Genomic DNA, 14,170 nt, shown 5'->3' with positions numbered 1-14,170 from the left:
CATTTAGTATCTCCTCTTCTCCCACTCTTTCAGCGAGAGATTAGGATAATCCAGGAGGATAGTGAAATGGAAGTGTTGAAGAGTGACATAAGAGCTATTGAAGGCAAATACTTCTTCTGTTTTTAGTTGTTAATCACTTACTGAATGAACCTTTTTCCCCCCTATAGTCAGTCTGATTTACACAAGTGTGTGTCAGGCTACTCAGCTGCTTTCATCAGGAGTGATTTATGTTAAATTAAACATAGTTTTTTTTTTTTTTCCTTCTTTTTGTCTAAGCTACAGAGTTGAGTATTCTTAGCTCCTGAAGGATATCTTAGATAAAATGCTTGGAAATACAAACAGATTTTGTCAGATCAGAGTGATTAAACATTTCACATGTTCTGCTAACATAACTAGGAAACTTTTCATATCAAATAACAATATATTTCTTTTAAAATGCTCTGAAGTAGGAAACTTAGAATGAGGCTTGCCATTTAGTGATTGGTAGCTGGGGCAATTGCTACTGCTTCCTTAACGGCTGACATGTAAAATTCAGAAAACCCTGTAATTAGTTATGTTGTCTTACCTACTGTAAGGACCTCTGTGTGCTGTTTTGTGTTGGGTTTTCTGTTCTTAAATACTACTAGAATGCTGGCATGCTCACATCTTACAAGTAAAACTAAAATGAAATATTCCCAGGCTTCAGTTAAAAATAACAAAATGTAAAGAGTTTTCTGATGTTTTCAGCCTTGTAGAGGTTCAGACTCCTATTGCTTTTCAAAACGTAACTTTTCTAAATTTGCTTAAAACAATTTACGTAATAATTTCTCTTTAGCTACAAATTTTTTTGAGGAAAATAGCCTCTGCTTAGAATGAAACTATTTACAAATGTAGCACATGTGACAACATCTAGTCATGGTATGATGAAGCAAGAGTCATTCATTGGTCCTCATGTTCCTTCCACAGCTGAAGTCTACATAGGAATTGGGAAGCCTGCTGAGGCCACAGCGTGTACCCAGGAAGCAGCTAATCTTTTTCCAATGTCACATTATGTTCTCTACATGAGAGGTCAGGTGGCAGAACTTCGTGGAAATATCGATGAAGCCAAACGCTGGTATGAAGAGGCCTTATCTATTAGTCCTACCCATGTGAAAAGCATGCAGAGGCTGGTAAGTCTCCAGTCTGCATTCATAAGTACTTTTGTCTCAACTTACGGTATTGTATTGTGAAATCTTCACTTTGTGTGGGTAACCCATAGCTTTTGAGTTTTAGATCTATATTCTTATTAGCAAAATAGCTTTGGAAACAGTATTTTCTGGCTTTTCATTCTCTCTTCTGTGTGTGTTGGGATGTAAAAAGGATCTGCAGGCAATAAGACTATTTCAGTCCTAACAGACACTGCAAAAAAGAATTAATTTGCATCTGCCTAATATTCAGTGCTGTTGGGAAATAAAGGTGGCTTATGGTAAGAGAAGAGTTGGATACTGTAATCTAGAGGAAAGACCAGTCATTCTGCTAATTCCAAACTAAAAGTTGAATTCTACATGTTGATTGATCACCTTCATGCCATGTGGTTTCTTCAATTTTTGAAAGGTAGAGAATCAGTCTTGCCCTTAAAGGAATGCGTAGTTTTAACTATAAAGTGCCTTCCCCAGCATAAATGCATAAGTTTTTTAATATACTTGATATATACGCACATGTTTGTATTCTGTGCTTACTATGTTAGGAAAATGGCTTTCTTTTTTTAATCCAGTTTTATTCCAGATCAAGCAGAGTAGAACAGCTGCAATCAGCTTCTTAACCAATTTTTTTCTTCAGAAGTAGAAGCTGGTTCCTACCTAGGTGCTTATGAATTATTCAGAGAAATTTCTCATGCATCCCTGAGGGGAATGTATGAGACAAAAGATCAGATAGGAAGGCAGTACAGGGAAAGTTTTTTGTTTCACCTTTTCAGCATTTCAAGATATTTGCGCCTACTGGCAAATGCCAAAAGTTTCCTTTTTCTGAAGAAGCAGGTGGTTGACCTAAAGCAGCACAGCTCAGTGAAAATGAATGCTTATATTTTTCTGGGCATCTTTTCGCCCCTCCTCTGAGTCCATCTTTGAATAAATAGTCTGTAAACACACAATGCTCTTCAGAATGACTGAGAAATTAGATGCCTTAAGGGGCATGTGAGATGAAAAATACTGTGCTTCCAGTCTGGGTTCCCTTTTCGGTTTGAGTGCAAGCTGGAGGATAACTATTCATTTCATTGGACTGGCCAGTCCTTTTTAAGCATTCTTATAATTTAAAACCTTGTTTTTAAAAGCTTTCTCTATTACTCTAGACCTTTTCTGTACTAAGATGTTTTGAATAGGTGCTGAAAGATTTATGCTGCTTAAATAGAAATATTAAAGACATGCTTTAAAAATACTTGTGTATGTAATTCCATGTGGGGACAGAGGACAAGATTCCGTATCCTTCTTGATCTTTTCAGTATTGCAAGAAGTATTTTGAGGAGGAAGTTTGCAGTGTTTACTTTTGCCTGTGTGTATAGATGAGTATCTGTACATCTCAACACTTTGCTTGTGTATATTTACCTATTTACTATAAAGACACATGATCTCAGTGGCAGGGGAGCTATAACAATAGCACTGTGGAGGTACCAGCCTCTATAACAACAGCTGAAACATCAACTTGTAATATTTGTATTCACAGTTCTAAGCTAACAATCAGTTTATGAACCAAAGTGTTGTGAAAAAATACTTTCTTTTCTATGATTATCTATAAAATTATTTGATATGGCTTTCTAGCAATGCTTAGAAAGCAACATAAAATTACTGTTTCAAGATAAGTTACCTTAGAGTTTAGATTTATTTAATAAGCTTTGAAATTTTTTTTGTGAGCAAATACCAAGTATAGATAATAATAGCTTTGTGTATAAAATGCAACAAAAGAATTTAAAGAATGGCATGAGTTCTACCATGTAACATATGTATCCAGCCCTGCCTCTCCAAGTAAAATTACTTGAAATAGTTGGGAAATCAGTTTGGAAGGATTTTTTTCTATTAATTAAAATTTTAGAATGAGTAAAATTTCCTGATGCTTGTGGTTTAGAAATCTGGATCTTTGATTTGAGATATTATTTGTAGTTGTCCAGAGAACAATAAAGATTGAATAAAATGTTTACATTTTTATAAACAAGAATGGCTTATTGGGAATAGGCAAGATTTATCCTTTTCCAATCCATACTTTTAATGATGATACATCATTCTGGTAGGAAGGATGAAAATTTAAACTTCGAAGCTTTACTATTTTTCTATACAACCATTTGGCCATAACTCTCTTTAAGTACTTATTCCTGAATACTATCTACTGTTTCTACACAGAAACAACCTTATTAATCTAAATTACTGAAGAAATCTGTGAAGAAAGACTAGGAAGTTTGATCTTGTGGCTTGAGAACTGATGTGCTTCCTCCTGTGCATTGTGGCATGTCTTGTGCTTTGGAGTTTCTGCATAAAGACTCTTCCATTTGTCTCAAGTGCAGACTCCATATTCTGTTAATGTGACCATGAAGTCATGCTTTTTGCATAATTCTAATGTATTATCTGAACGCAGTTACCTTTTATTGGCTGGTATGATCCGTTAAAAGACTATTTGTCTAAAATTATCATTTTCTAAAGAAACAAGTTATTGTTAGTTATGCTGCTGTCTCTAAGGTCTTCACTGATTTACTCCTGTTTTAAAGATATACTAAAATGAAAACCAGGAGGACTTGGTGTGAAAATTGGAGCAGTTAAGAGTGATGGAAGATATCTGTTCACCAACAAAATTATAATGATAAATGGGAGGGTTTGGAAGGAGAGGTTAACTTTCGCTGTATTTGCCTTAGTAATGAAATGCCTAAAACAATGTGACGCTATATGGTGGGGGCTTGATCCACAAATAAATGACAACTTGTTTAGTCATATTGTGCTTCATTAAACTTCTCGGGAAATGGAACTAATTGGGTTATACGGAATCACAGAATGGTGAGGGTTGGAAGGGACCTCTGGAGACCATCATGTCCAACCCCCCTGCTTGAGCAGGCACACCTAGAGCAGGGGGCACAGGAATGCGTCCAGGCGAGTTTTTAATGTCTCCAGCGAAGGGACTCCACAGCCTCCCTGGGCAGCCTGTGCCCCTGCTCTGGCACCCTCACAGGAAAGTTGTTTTAATTTATATTCAGGTGGAACTTCCTGTGCTCCAGTTTGTGCCCACTGCCCCTTGTTACATTACTGTTACCCAAGATGTGAGATACTCCTACAGAGACCTGGCTCCAGGGGGCAGTGTGTTTGTGTTCATGCTCATTGCTATTTCAGTTCTTTCTGAAATGTTGAGGATTTATTAATTAAATCAGCTGAACAACAAAACTATTTCTTTCAAAGAGAAATGCTGTTAAAATTCTCCTTAGTTGCTTGTGCAACTAACTTACTCCTCATACAGTTAACATATAAATACATACATTCGTTCACTGTATTCTGTTAAGTCTCATTTTAAGATCTGCCTTGTTCTCAGGTGCTATTTTTTATTTTTTACCTTTTGTCACTAACTGAAATCTTCTCCAAGCCAGGGGTTATACCAGCTTGCTATTTGTCTAGCTCTGACTGCTCACAAGGTGTCAAAAGGGAAGCAGTAACATGTCGGTATCAATTCAGTGTACTTCACAAAGTGTGGCAGCAATGCTTTTGAACAAACGCAGTGTCCTTTCTTGTTTCTAAAGTTAGTATAGTGCACTTGGGGAAAAGCATGCAAAATTGTGCTCTAAAGGTTTGAAATACTTCAGTGTCTGTGTTTTTGTATTTCAAATTGCTTTTTTATCATACCCAATGAAATTTGAAATTTTCCTTAATTTCTAAATTGAAAAATGATGATTCGCACTTCAATTGCATGTCATATATACTTGGTTGTCACCTGTCTGATTTTGGCCAGAATGGATTTATTTGAACAACTTTCTCCATTCTCCTTACCCTTTATCATTACCTCCAGATTTCTGCATTACTGCTGCCTTCCTGCTTTTGTCATTGTTTTCCTCCCCTGTGAAAAGAAGAATAAACAGTCTTTTATCTCCTGCAGTCAGAATGCTGTTATGGAAAGTAGCCCTTACTACTGACGTCTGAAAAGTCCTGAGATGGGCCATCATTCAGTAATGCCTGAAATGGCAATGAATATTTCAACCCATTATCCAGGAAACAAATCTATGTATTCTCTTTCAGGCTGAACTTTTCTTAGCTAAATGTAGCTTTGACATGAAATAGTTTTTCCAGCATCTGTATATTGTTATAATCTGAGAAAACTCTAGTATTTTTTGAATATTAACTAATTAATCATCGCACTTGCCAGTTAATCCTATTAGTAGCTTAGCTTCTAGGGGTAGAAAAGTAAAACAGAAAAATCCAAAATTACTCATGTAGAAATTAGTTTTCAAAAAGCATTATCTTAAAGAATTACATTTCCCACTCCACACTATTAGATATCTGTTAAAGTTTCCCATAATTGTGCAGAACTGAGTCAGATCTCTTAAGGCTTAGTTTAACTATGTGCACTTTACTTCTCAGTTATAAATATAGTATTTATTTCTAACTACACTGACTTTTTTTTTTCAACCCAAAGACACTTTGCCAGAAAGAAGCCTGGAGGTACGTATGGGTAGTGTATGCTTATAAGACTGTCAAGGCTGTTGAGCTGACTGAAAGAAAGGAAGAGCAGAGAAGAATTTAGAAGCATGAGTTCAGACCCTATTTGAAGGGGTAAGGGGAGTTAAAGAAGAGAATAAACACAGTCACTCAAACTAATTTCTTTCCTTCAGTGAGGCAGCATTCTCTAGAATTTATTCTTCCTTTCATAACTCATTTCACTAACTCATTTGATTTTCATTGTCAGGCTGCTATACTGTAAAAAATTGTTGGTTTAGGCTACGTAGGCTTGTCCTAAGCATTTTATGCTGGTTCTTGTGCGTTGTTTGTGTTCTAACTGATTACCATAGAGCTAAATGCTAATGCCAAATCGTAGTGTTTGTTTGACTCACTCTAAGTGCATTCTTATGCACACAGTGGTTCAAGAACAGAGAAATAACAGTAATTGGTTTTGTTAGATTTGTTATTAAAATATTTTGGGTTTGCCCTTCAGAAACTTCAAGGTTATTCATAGAAAGTAGAAAAAGCAAAACATATGTTCAGCCAAAACCTCACTGCTCCTTACAGAAAGCATTTTACACTCACATCTAAATATTTCAGTAGTCGTATTCTGAACTCTAAGAAAAGAGTGGCAGTTCTACTTGTATTTTAATCTGGAACACGCCCATGGAGTTCAAGTGACTTGAGGACCATTTCAATACACTTTAAATTCTTCACCTGCCATGTGGCACTCTCAGCCTATATTCTTTTCTGCCTTGAAAATATTATTTCCCATTTTAGCCTTTCAAGAGAAAACCATCGGTGCTTAGTGCAATAGAAAGTACATAACACCAACTTGCATAGTCATTAGCTTTTGAAATATAACAAACTGTGAATCAAAGAGAATAATCAAGAAAGTTTGCTTTTCCCTGTTTGTTTCAAAGTTAACTCCTTTTATTTTTAGTGTTACTGAACTCCAGTAGAGCAGTTAACCATTTCATACTGATTCATATCTTAGATTACTATTGAAGGAAGACCAGTAGAATTTCTTAATTCCTGGATGCTTTATCTGGGTTTTACAGTGCTCTTTACAAGCAGACCTATTTTTGTTCATTATTTGACAACAATAATTACTACAAATTTGAGTTCAAACTAGAATTTAGTTACTCTTTTGGTAACAGGAAGTGACTATGGGAATTTACTACCCTAATTTTGTCTATAACTTGAAGCAGTGAGCTCCCATTTACTTAGGCAGGATTGTCTGTGCTGATCCCTTGAGAACTGTTGTCCATAAAGTGGTATTTTGGGGCTGATGAAACATAGGTCTTGCTTCTTAAGACTTTTACTCCAAATGACTTAAAGTAGCTCTAGCAGGAGCAGATCTTTCAACAAGAAAATACCTCCACTCTTGGATGCTTTTCACCACCTGAGAGTGAGCTCTATAGGACTCTTCAACAGGTTTCAACTTGTCTGTGCTGTCCTCAGCTGACAGCCATTACAAAAGGAATACTGCAACTGGACTTAAATTAGTTGTTTGGTTTAGATGATCTGTGAATACCCGAAGATGCAAAGGTAATCTCATTTTGTGCAGCACACACAGTTGTTGCATTGAGTGGAACTGGAATGAGATGGGCAATCTAAGCCATTGGGCTGTAGTATTTATTGGGAATCTAGCAGCAATGATTAAGGCACCTTTCTGTAAGATTTAAAGTTTTTTTAGATCTATTTTTTTAGTTAATTTTCCTGAGATTTCTATTTGAAAAAGAGTTTCTCTCTGAATTGAAAAGTAGAGGTCCCCTCTCGCTCCCCTCTCGCTCCCCTCTCGCTCCCCTCTCGCTCCCCTCTCGCTCCCCTCTCGCTCCCCTCTCGAATTTTTGCCTGGTAGGCTCAGCTTTAACTTTCTGGTTTCGTCTGCTTTCATGTTATCTGTGTGATAGATTTTTCCGCAGTTTTATCAGTTTATGCTCAGCTTGCCAGAAACCATTTTATCACTTCTATTTGTTCCCATTTTTAAAAATGGAAAATTAAGGAGTGGTAGATGCTGGCAGAAGGGATGCTTTGGCTAGAGTTACTCTTCTTTATTTAGCAGATCAGGAATCATTCCAGTGTTTTTATTGTATTGTGTGGAACTGATAAAATTCCACCCATCAGATAATTCATCACAGTTTGTTGTTGCAGCAGGTCAGTCTACAGTTTGCACTATTACTCCAAAGTTGCTTATCTTTGGAATATTTTAAGAATCTTTGTTTTCAATTTCCAAAATATGAGTAGTGTTCATCTCAAGCTTTGATTCATGTTTTGTAGCATAAAGTCTTTGAACTGGGTTGTATTATCAAAACTGAGCTATTATCAATTTGTTTCACATACAGCAATTCTGGATTAAATACAATAATTTGGTAGACAGCAACCAAGTATTGTTTAAAGTTCTAGGAATAAAACCCAAAAATCACAATGGGCCAGTCTGGATCAGGGCTTTGCTTTTGCTAGATATCATAACAAAGCATCTGACGAGGGATTCCCTGCCCTACATTGTCTTTTCCAAGTAACTGACAGGCAAAGAACTGGGGAACAAGAGTATGATCACATACCATTTGCGTAATGGTAACTATTTCAGATACATGTGTAAGATATATCCACTTGCCCAGAGAGGTTGTGGAGTCTCGCATGCTTGGAGATATTCAAAATCTTGTAGGACACAGCCCTTGGCAACCCACTGTACATGATTCTACTTTGAGTTTGGACATAGAAAATCTCCAGAGACCCCTTGCTGCCTCAGTCATCCTGTGATTCTAGGAATGTAAGCAAGACAAGCTTTGTAGGTAGAGGTAATGGTTTCTGTTAGACAGCATGATGAGAGCACTTGTTTGTGGGCAAAATCTTGTTACAGTCTTCCTACTATGCAAGACTTTCCTTATTTTTCCAGTGGTAACAATCTATAAAGTACAGATTTTGTTCGTTCTTCTCTCATATCCATAGTACATTACCCAGAGCAATCATGGAAGGAAGGTGCAAAAGATTAGTATTTCTCAACTGTATTCACTTGTCTTACGTACATGCATGTATAATATACACATGTATGTATGATACATCCCTGCTACAAACCTGCCTTAATATTTTGGATACATCTTATTGTCTCTGCACTGTAAAAGTGAGGTGCTGCCAAACCACATGCCATGCAACCTAGTTATTATCTTGCAGGCATTGCAGTACCCCGCAGTTCCATAAAATGGCCCGTTCTGTGACAGCTAGTTAATAATGATACTTCTTTTTTTACTGTTGCCATATTTTTAAATGCTTGATTTGGCTGGTTTTTTAATACTTGAGCTTTTAAATTATTTTCTTTCAAAGCATGCAGACACAATGCAATTGCATCTGCAAGAATAGCCAGTTGATTCAAAAATATTTCCAGTCATGTTCCTCATGCAGCCTGCTTATGCAACATGGTTGAGGAAAGTCCATACAGAAGTGTCAGTGGCAAAACAATGCAACTGAAAAGCCTCAGTTCACAAATATAAATCAAAAAATATAAAACTTAGTTCACAAATTAAGTGTTTGGGCTTCTGTCTCTCTTGATTTTTTTCTCATGGGAGGTTCAAGTATACCTTACTGATCTGTATTGAGGCTTCTATAGACAAAGAGGTGTCTAATATTATTTGAAGAACACAATATTTATGCCTATTTACAGGTCTTTACATGGAAAGTATCTCCTTGTTTCATGGTATTAGGTAGAGATGATGAACAGACCAGCAAGCTAGTAAAAGCATCTGATCACAGCGTAATGAAAAATTTACTTTTTCAGGCTTTTTTTGTAGGTGTTAGAAAGGGTAATACTCATTAAATGTCTTTCCAGATTCTTTCCATCTCCTTATGCGCTTTACCCTCTAAAGGGCTGACTATGTTAAAGTTGTTGTCACCTGGTTTTTGTTAATATCCAAAATAATCTCTGCTTTTCCCTCCATGCCTTTTCCTGGATAACTGGCCACCTAAAAGAGGATGGAGGGAAGAAAACATACAGATTTTTACTAGTGGAAAAATACTACCAAGCAAGACTAATGTAACAACGAAAATGTCAGTAGTCTTATTAGCAGTAATTCAGGATATGTCCAGGAGGCCTCGTGTCATTAAAGTGCTGATAGTTGCTCTTGATATTTAAGTTCTCCTTGTTTAAAAAAAAGAATAAAATGGAAACAAGAGAAGGCCTGGAAGAAACTGAAAATGTGTGCTATTCCCTACTATGCTCTGTAGTCTCTTACATCCCTTTTCGTGGATACTCTACTGGTGGTTTTTTGCATGAATCTCAAAAATGCAATTACACAGAGTAAAATAAAAATTGTCTTTCAATATGAGAATTGCTTTGCAAAACACTTTTTAAATTAGGTCATTCTGCTGGAGTATGCACTGGGCTAATTATGATTATTTTGCTTCCCTGGGCATTTTTGTGCTCATCAAATTTATTCAAGTATTTTATAGCTGGAGCTGAGAACTTACACAGCAATCAAAGCTATGTGGCACCTGGTATGCGTGGCTGTGTTTCCTATAGTCTCTAAAGGCTTTTCCTTGTAGGCAACATCTGGCATCTAATAATTTATAATCGAGTTTCATATAATTAATAAAGAAATATTTTTAAGGAGTTATTTTGGGGTAAATATAAAGAATGTGAAAAAGGCAGCCATCCTCAACTTTAAATTAATGAAAGGGATTTTATTTTCCTTTTCCTGAGACAGGTTCTGTTGTAGAATTCTGTAGGCGAGAACTCATTAACCACAGAAAAACATTTGAGATGTGAAGTAACCTAGATGTGTTGTCTTTTTTTTTTTTCTTTTCTTATGCTGCATAACTTTGCAAACTGGTGAAATATATGTAAATGCTACTATCAACAGCAATCTGAATGAGACAAACTATTCTCTGTGGTTTAGTTGTGGTTGTTTGTAAATGTGTGTGAGAAAGTGGCATCACTGTAGCCAAGTGTCTGAGACCAAGCTCTTTAGCAGACAATCATAATAACATATTATTATTATTGTGCAGGCGTTATCAGTGCATATATTTTGCTCTAAATCTCTTGCAGTTCTCGGGTGTGTTTCTGGCGTGCTGATGAAGTTACCTTTTGCTTTACATCTAGCACGGGGGGCTTGACTTGTTTTGGCGTAAGCTGTTTCCTGAGAGAGCAGACTGCTCTTGAGAGGACCAGAAGTTACCTAATCAGTTATGATTCCTTTTTTCTGACTAGAAACTATAAACAACTTGTTCTTAAAAATTGTGCTTTATCTTACACTCATCAAAAAAAAAGTGGCCTACCTTAATGCAAAACTAGAGATCTGGAAGCAACTGTCCCTCAGGAAATGATTTTTGACATAACCCTGGCAAAAACAAGCATTAAACAGCTGCATTCCCCAGATAAGTTGTCTACTCTGGTACAGTTTTTTCTGCAAATCCCCAGACTGGAAAAGTCTTTTTATGTCTCTTTCTCTCCAGCTCATCTCATTTTAAATTTTATTTGAAGACCTCTTTTCCATTTACTGAAGCTTTACTTCCCTGCTAGCCAGTATCATACTTAGCAGTCCTTCCCCTTCTCATGCATCTACCATTTAAAGATGAGTTGAATCTTACACTTTGGAAGGATTCAACCAACTGACTATGTATGAAGAGCACAATATAATTTCTCCAACATTAGTTTTTAAACATAGACTGTTTTCTGGTAGCTAACTGGTTTTAGAGGGAGTTAAAGAATTGGCCTATAATGTTAGTGCCGCACTATTTTTTATGTCAGGATAGTTTTTTTAACCTAGATGATCAAACTAACAGAGAAAGCAGTTATTTCAGTGAGATTTAACTCATGGGAAAATCTGAACTGTGTTTTGTCAGACTCTGAAAACTGTTCCTTTGTAAGGTTTGATGGTTATTTTTCCATTATTCTTCATATTAGAGTGTATTTTTTCAACAAGTAGCAACAAATGGTATGAAGAAAGTTATATGCAGCTACTATTCTTCAGAAAGCTGACATGTCTTGATTTCACAGTAGGGGAGAGGAAGCATGCTGTTTGGCCACCTTGTGTACTGGATCTCACTAAAAAAGTACACTGTTTTCTCTGAATAAAGCTGACTGCTGTCTTCTGTAACTAAAGTAAGCGAATAGGAGATGAGAATGGTCTTAAAAGTAAAACCATTGTGACCAAAACTGTGGACTGCAGGAGCTCTTTACTAAAAGCCTTTGGAACTACAACTACCTGAAAGGAGTTTGTAGCGAGGTGGGTGTTGGTCTCTTCTCCCAAGTAACAAGTGATAGAATGAAATAAAATGGCTTCAAGCTGTGTCAGGGGAGGTTTAGATTGGATATTAGGAAACATGTCTTTACTGCAGGAGTGGTCAGGCATTGGAACAGGCTGCCCAGAGAGGTGGTGGAGTCACCATCCCTGGAGGTATTTAAAAGACGTGTAGACGTGGCACTTCAGGGCATGGTTTAGGAGGCCTGGTGGTGTTGTGTTGATGATTGGACTTGATGATCCTGGAAGTCTCTTCCAACCTTAATGATTCTATGATTCTATACTGTAACTTCATTGCAATCAAATTTTATTGGCACTCTTGATACTTATGTGCTAAGGCAATAAGTTAAACTAAGATATGGCCTGAGACCAAACCTCGAAGTCTACACACTATCATCCATCCCTATTGGATGGATGGACTAGTGGAAAATAGTTCTTAACTCACTTTTATATTCTTGTGCTGCTCTATGCTATCTCCATTTTATTTATTTTCCTATATCCAGCTATATCAAAACTTTACCAAAATCCAGACAAAGTAGTTCTACAACTCTCCCCTGCCCCCAGCACCCCAAATTAGTGTAGCTAATCAAATACTGTACAGGCTACCTTAGTGTCTCACCAGTGATAAACACAGTGTTTTATTCCACATTTCCCTATTACCGTACTGCTAACCATTCCTTTCTTCAACATTTCTTCTAAGGCCTTGCTTGTAATTTAAGAAAACTGAAATACAAACAATATACTCCTTTTTGGTAATAAAAACGTTTCCACTATCAACTTACTAGCTAGTCTTTGATTTCTTTTATTTTTCTTTTCTGTCCTTTTTAAGGATAGAAATAATGCAGGTCTCACAACCTGATTATCTAATCTCTCTGGTTTTGGTTTTACGTCGGCTTGGAAAAGAAAATTCCTTTACTTTTACTTTGAAAGTCTGGATACCTTTTTAATCTGATTTTCTGCCAACCATAAAGGATCTTTTCATGCTGTTGCTATGATGTGATGTACTATTAATATCAACACTACAGTTATGAACCAGTGTCTTGGTAAACTGGTATTGATGCTGTACATTTGGCATTGTGAAATCTAAGTTTCAGTTTGTGTTGACTTAATTGGGTAATGGTTGAAGAGTCTGGTCAACACTGCAGGCTCACTGAAGCTGTAGTAAGGTGACCATGTTTAACCTGGGTACTGGCTATACCTATATGGGAGGCTGTGTCATATAGTTCATTTGCTCGAGCCAGTTATCTGTGTGTAAAAGCACAAGGATCAATGTTTGCTAAAACTAGACTTTTCCCAGTACTCTGCTGTCTGCAAGTAAACATGCCCACTGTGTGTTTAATCCAAGCTCACTCTACATGAAACCCAGGGAATGCAGATTTAGAGTTGTTAACACTTTTAATGCCATTTCTGTCATGGTAAGGTACTTGGCTAAACTGATAAGAGCAGAAAAATGCATCATGGGCAAGACTTAATGGTAAACTTGAAAACAGAGAGCTGGTTTGGGCTTTCATTTTTTCAATCAGCAGTGCAGAGTTGATCAGTTCCTTTTTAATTCTGATATTAATATGCATGGACTTTATAGAGAACAAAAAGATAAGAGCTTTTTAATTTCAACAGCTAATCATGTATGTACAAATCTAGTCTGTTTTGTTAAGACACTGAATTTGTAAGCAACTCTTGGAATTTTTTAAAAAAAACTCCGTTATAGCCTTCTTTTTACCTACGCACTATAAATTTTTACATTGCTGAACCAATAGCTGATTTAAATCTTGAATGCAATATTTGATATTTGGTCGCATAACTACATTTTTAGCTTCAGCTCTTTATATTTTTAAGCATGAATATTTAAGCATCTGAGAAAGTTTAGAGGAATAAAAACGTAACTGGCTAAGTTGAGTGGCTGCAGATAGTATGGCAACTAAGTTGGTATGGCAGATAATATGACAATGACTGAAATCTCTACTCTTTTTCTAAATCTAAAGTCTAGATATTTTAAAAAAAGGTTATAGTATTTGCTTTCATAACAACTTTGAGTGGTCAACATGTTATGTTTCAAATCCATTTTGCCCTGAAGTATGTATTATTTATTCCCAGTCAAGAAATGGGGAAACTGCGGCATGGATGCTACCTAGCTTTAAATACAGTACAAGCCTCCTGATTTCTCATTCTGAGCATCACATTCATGGGACTTACATTTAATTCCTGTGCTTGTTCTTTCCAGTGCATTTGCACTCTGAAGAAAATAATTTTCCCCACAGGATTCTCCAGTGTATCAGTCCCTCTTGGTAGGGCAGT

At 36.5% G+C, this 14,170-nt stretch overlaps 1 protein-coding gene across 5 annotated transcripts in view; it reads left to right on the top strand.

Moving 5' to 3' along the window:
• The window catches only part of TTC7B (tetratricopeptide repeat domain 7B), a 148,140-nt gene that overhangs the window by 116,816 nt on the left and 17,154 nt on the right, over positions 1 to 14,170 (top strand). For 4 of the 5 annotated variants that reach the window (XM_064460564.1, XM_064460558.1, XM_064460559.1 and 1 more), the window contains one exon: positions 946 to 1,148. The exons of the other annotated variant lie outside the window; for it this stretch is intronic. In XM_064460564.1, coding sequence (XP_064316634.1) covers positions 946 to 1,148 — 203 coding nt within the window. The remainder of the gene's footprint in view (positions 1 to 945; positions 1,149 to 14,170) is intronic. 5 annotated transcript variants of the gene reach the window in all.

Source organism: Phalacrocorax carbo, chromosome 9, assembly GCF_963921805.1.
Source record: "Phalacrocorax carbo chromosome 9, bPhaCar2.1, whole genome shotgun sequence".
Lineage (NCBI taxonomy): Eukaryota > Metazoa > Chordata > Aves > Suliformes > Phalacrocoracidae > Phalacrocorax > Phalacrocorax carbo.
This window is presented reverse-complemented; position numbering and strand designations above follow the sequence as displayed.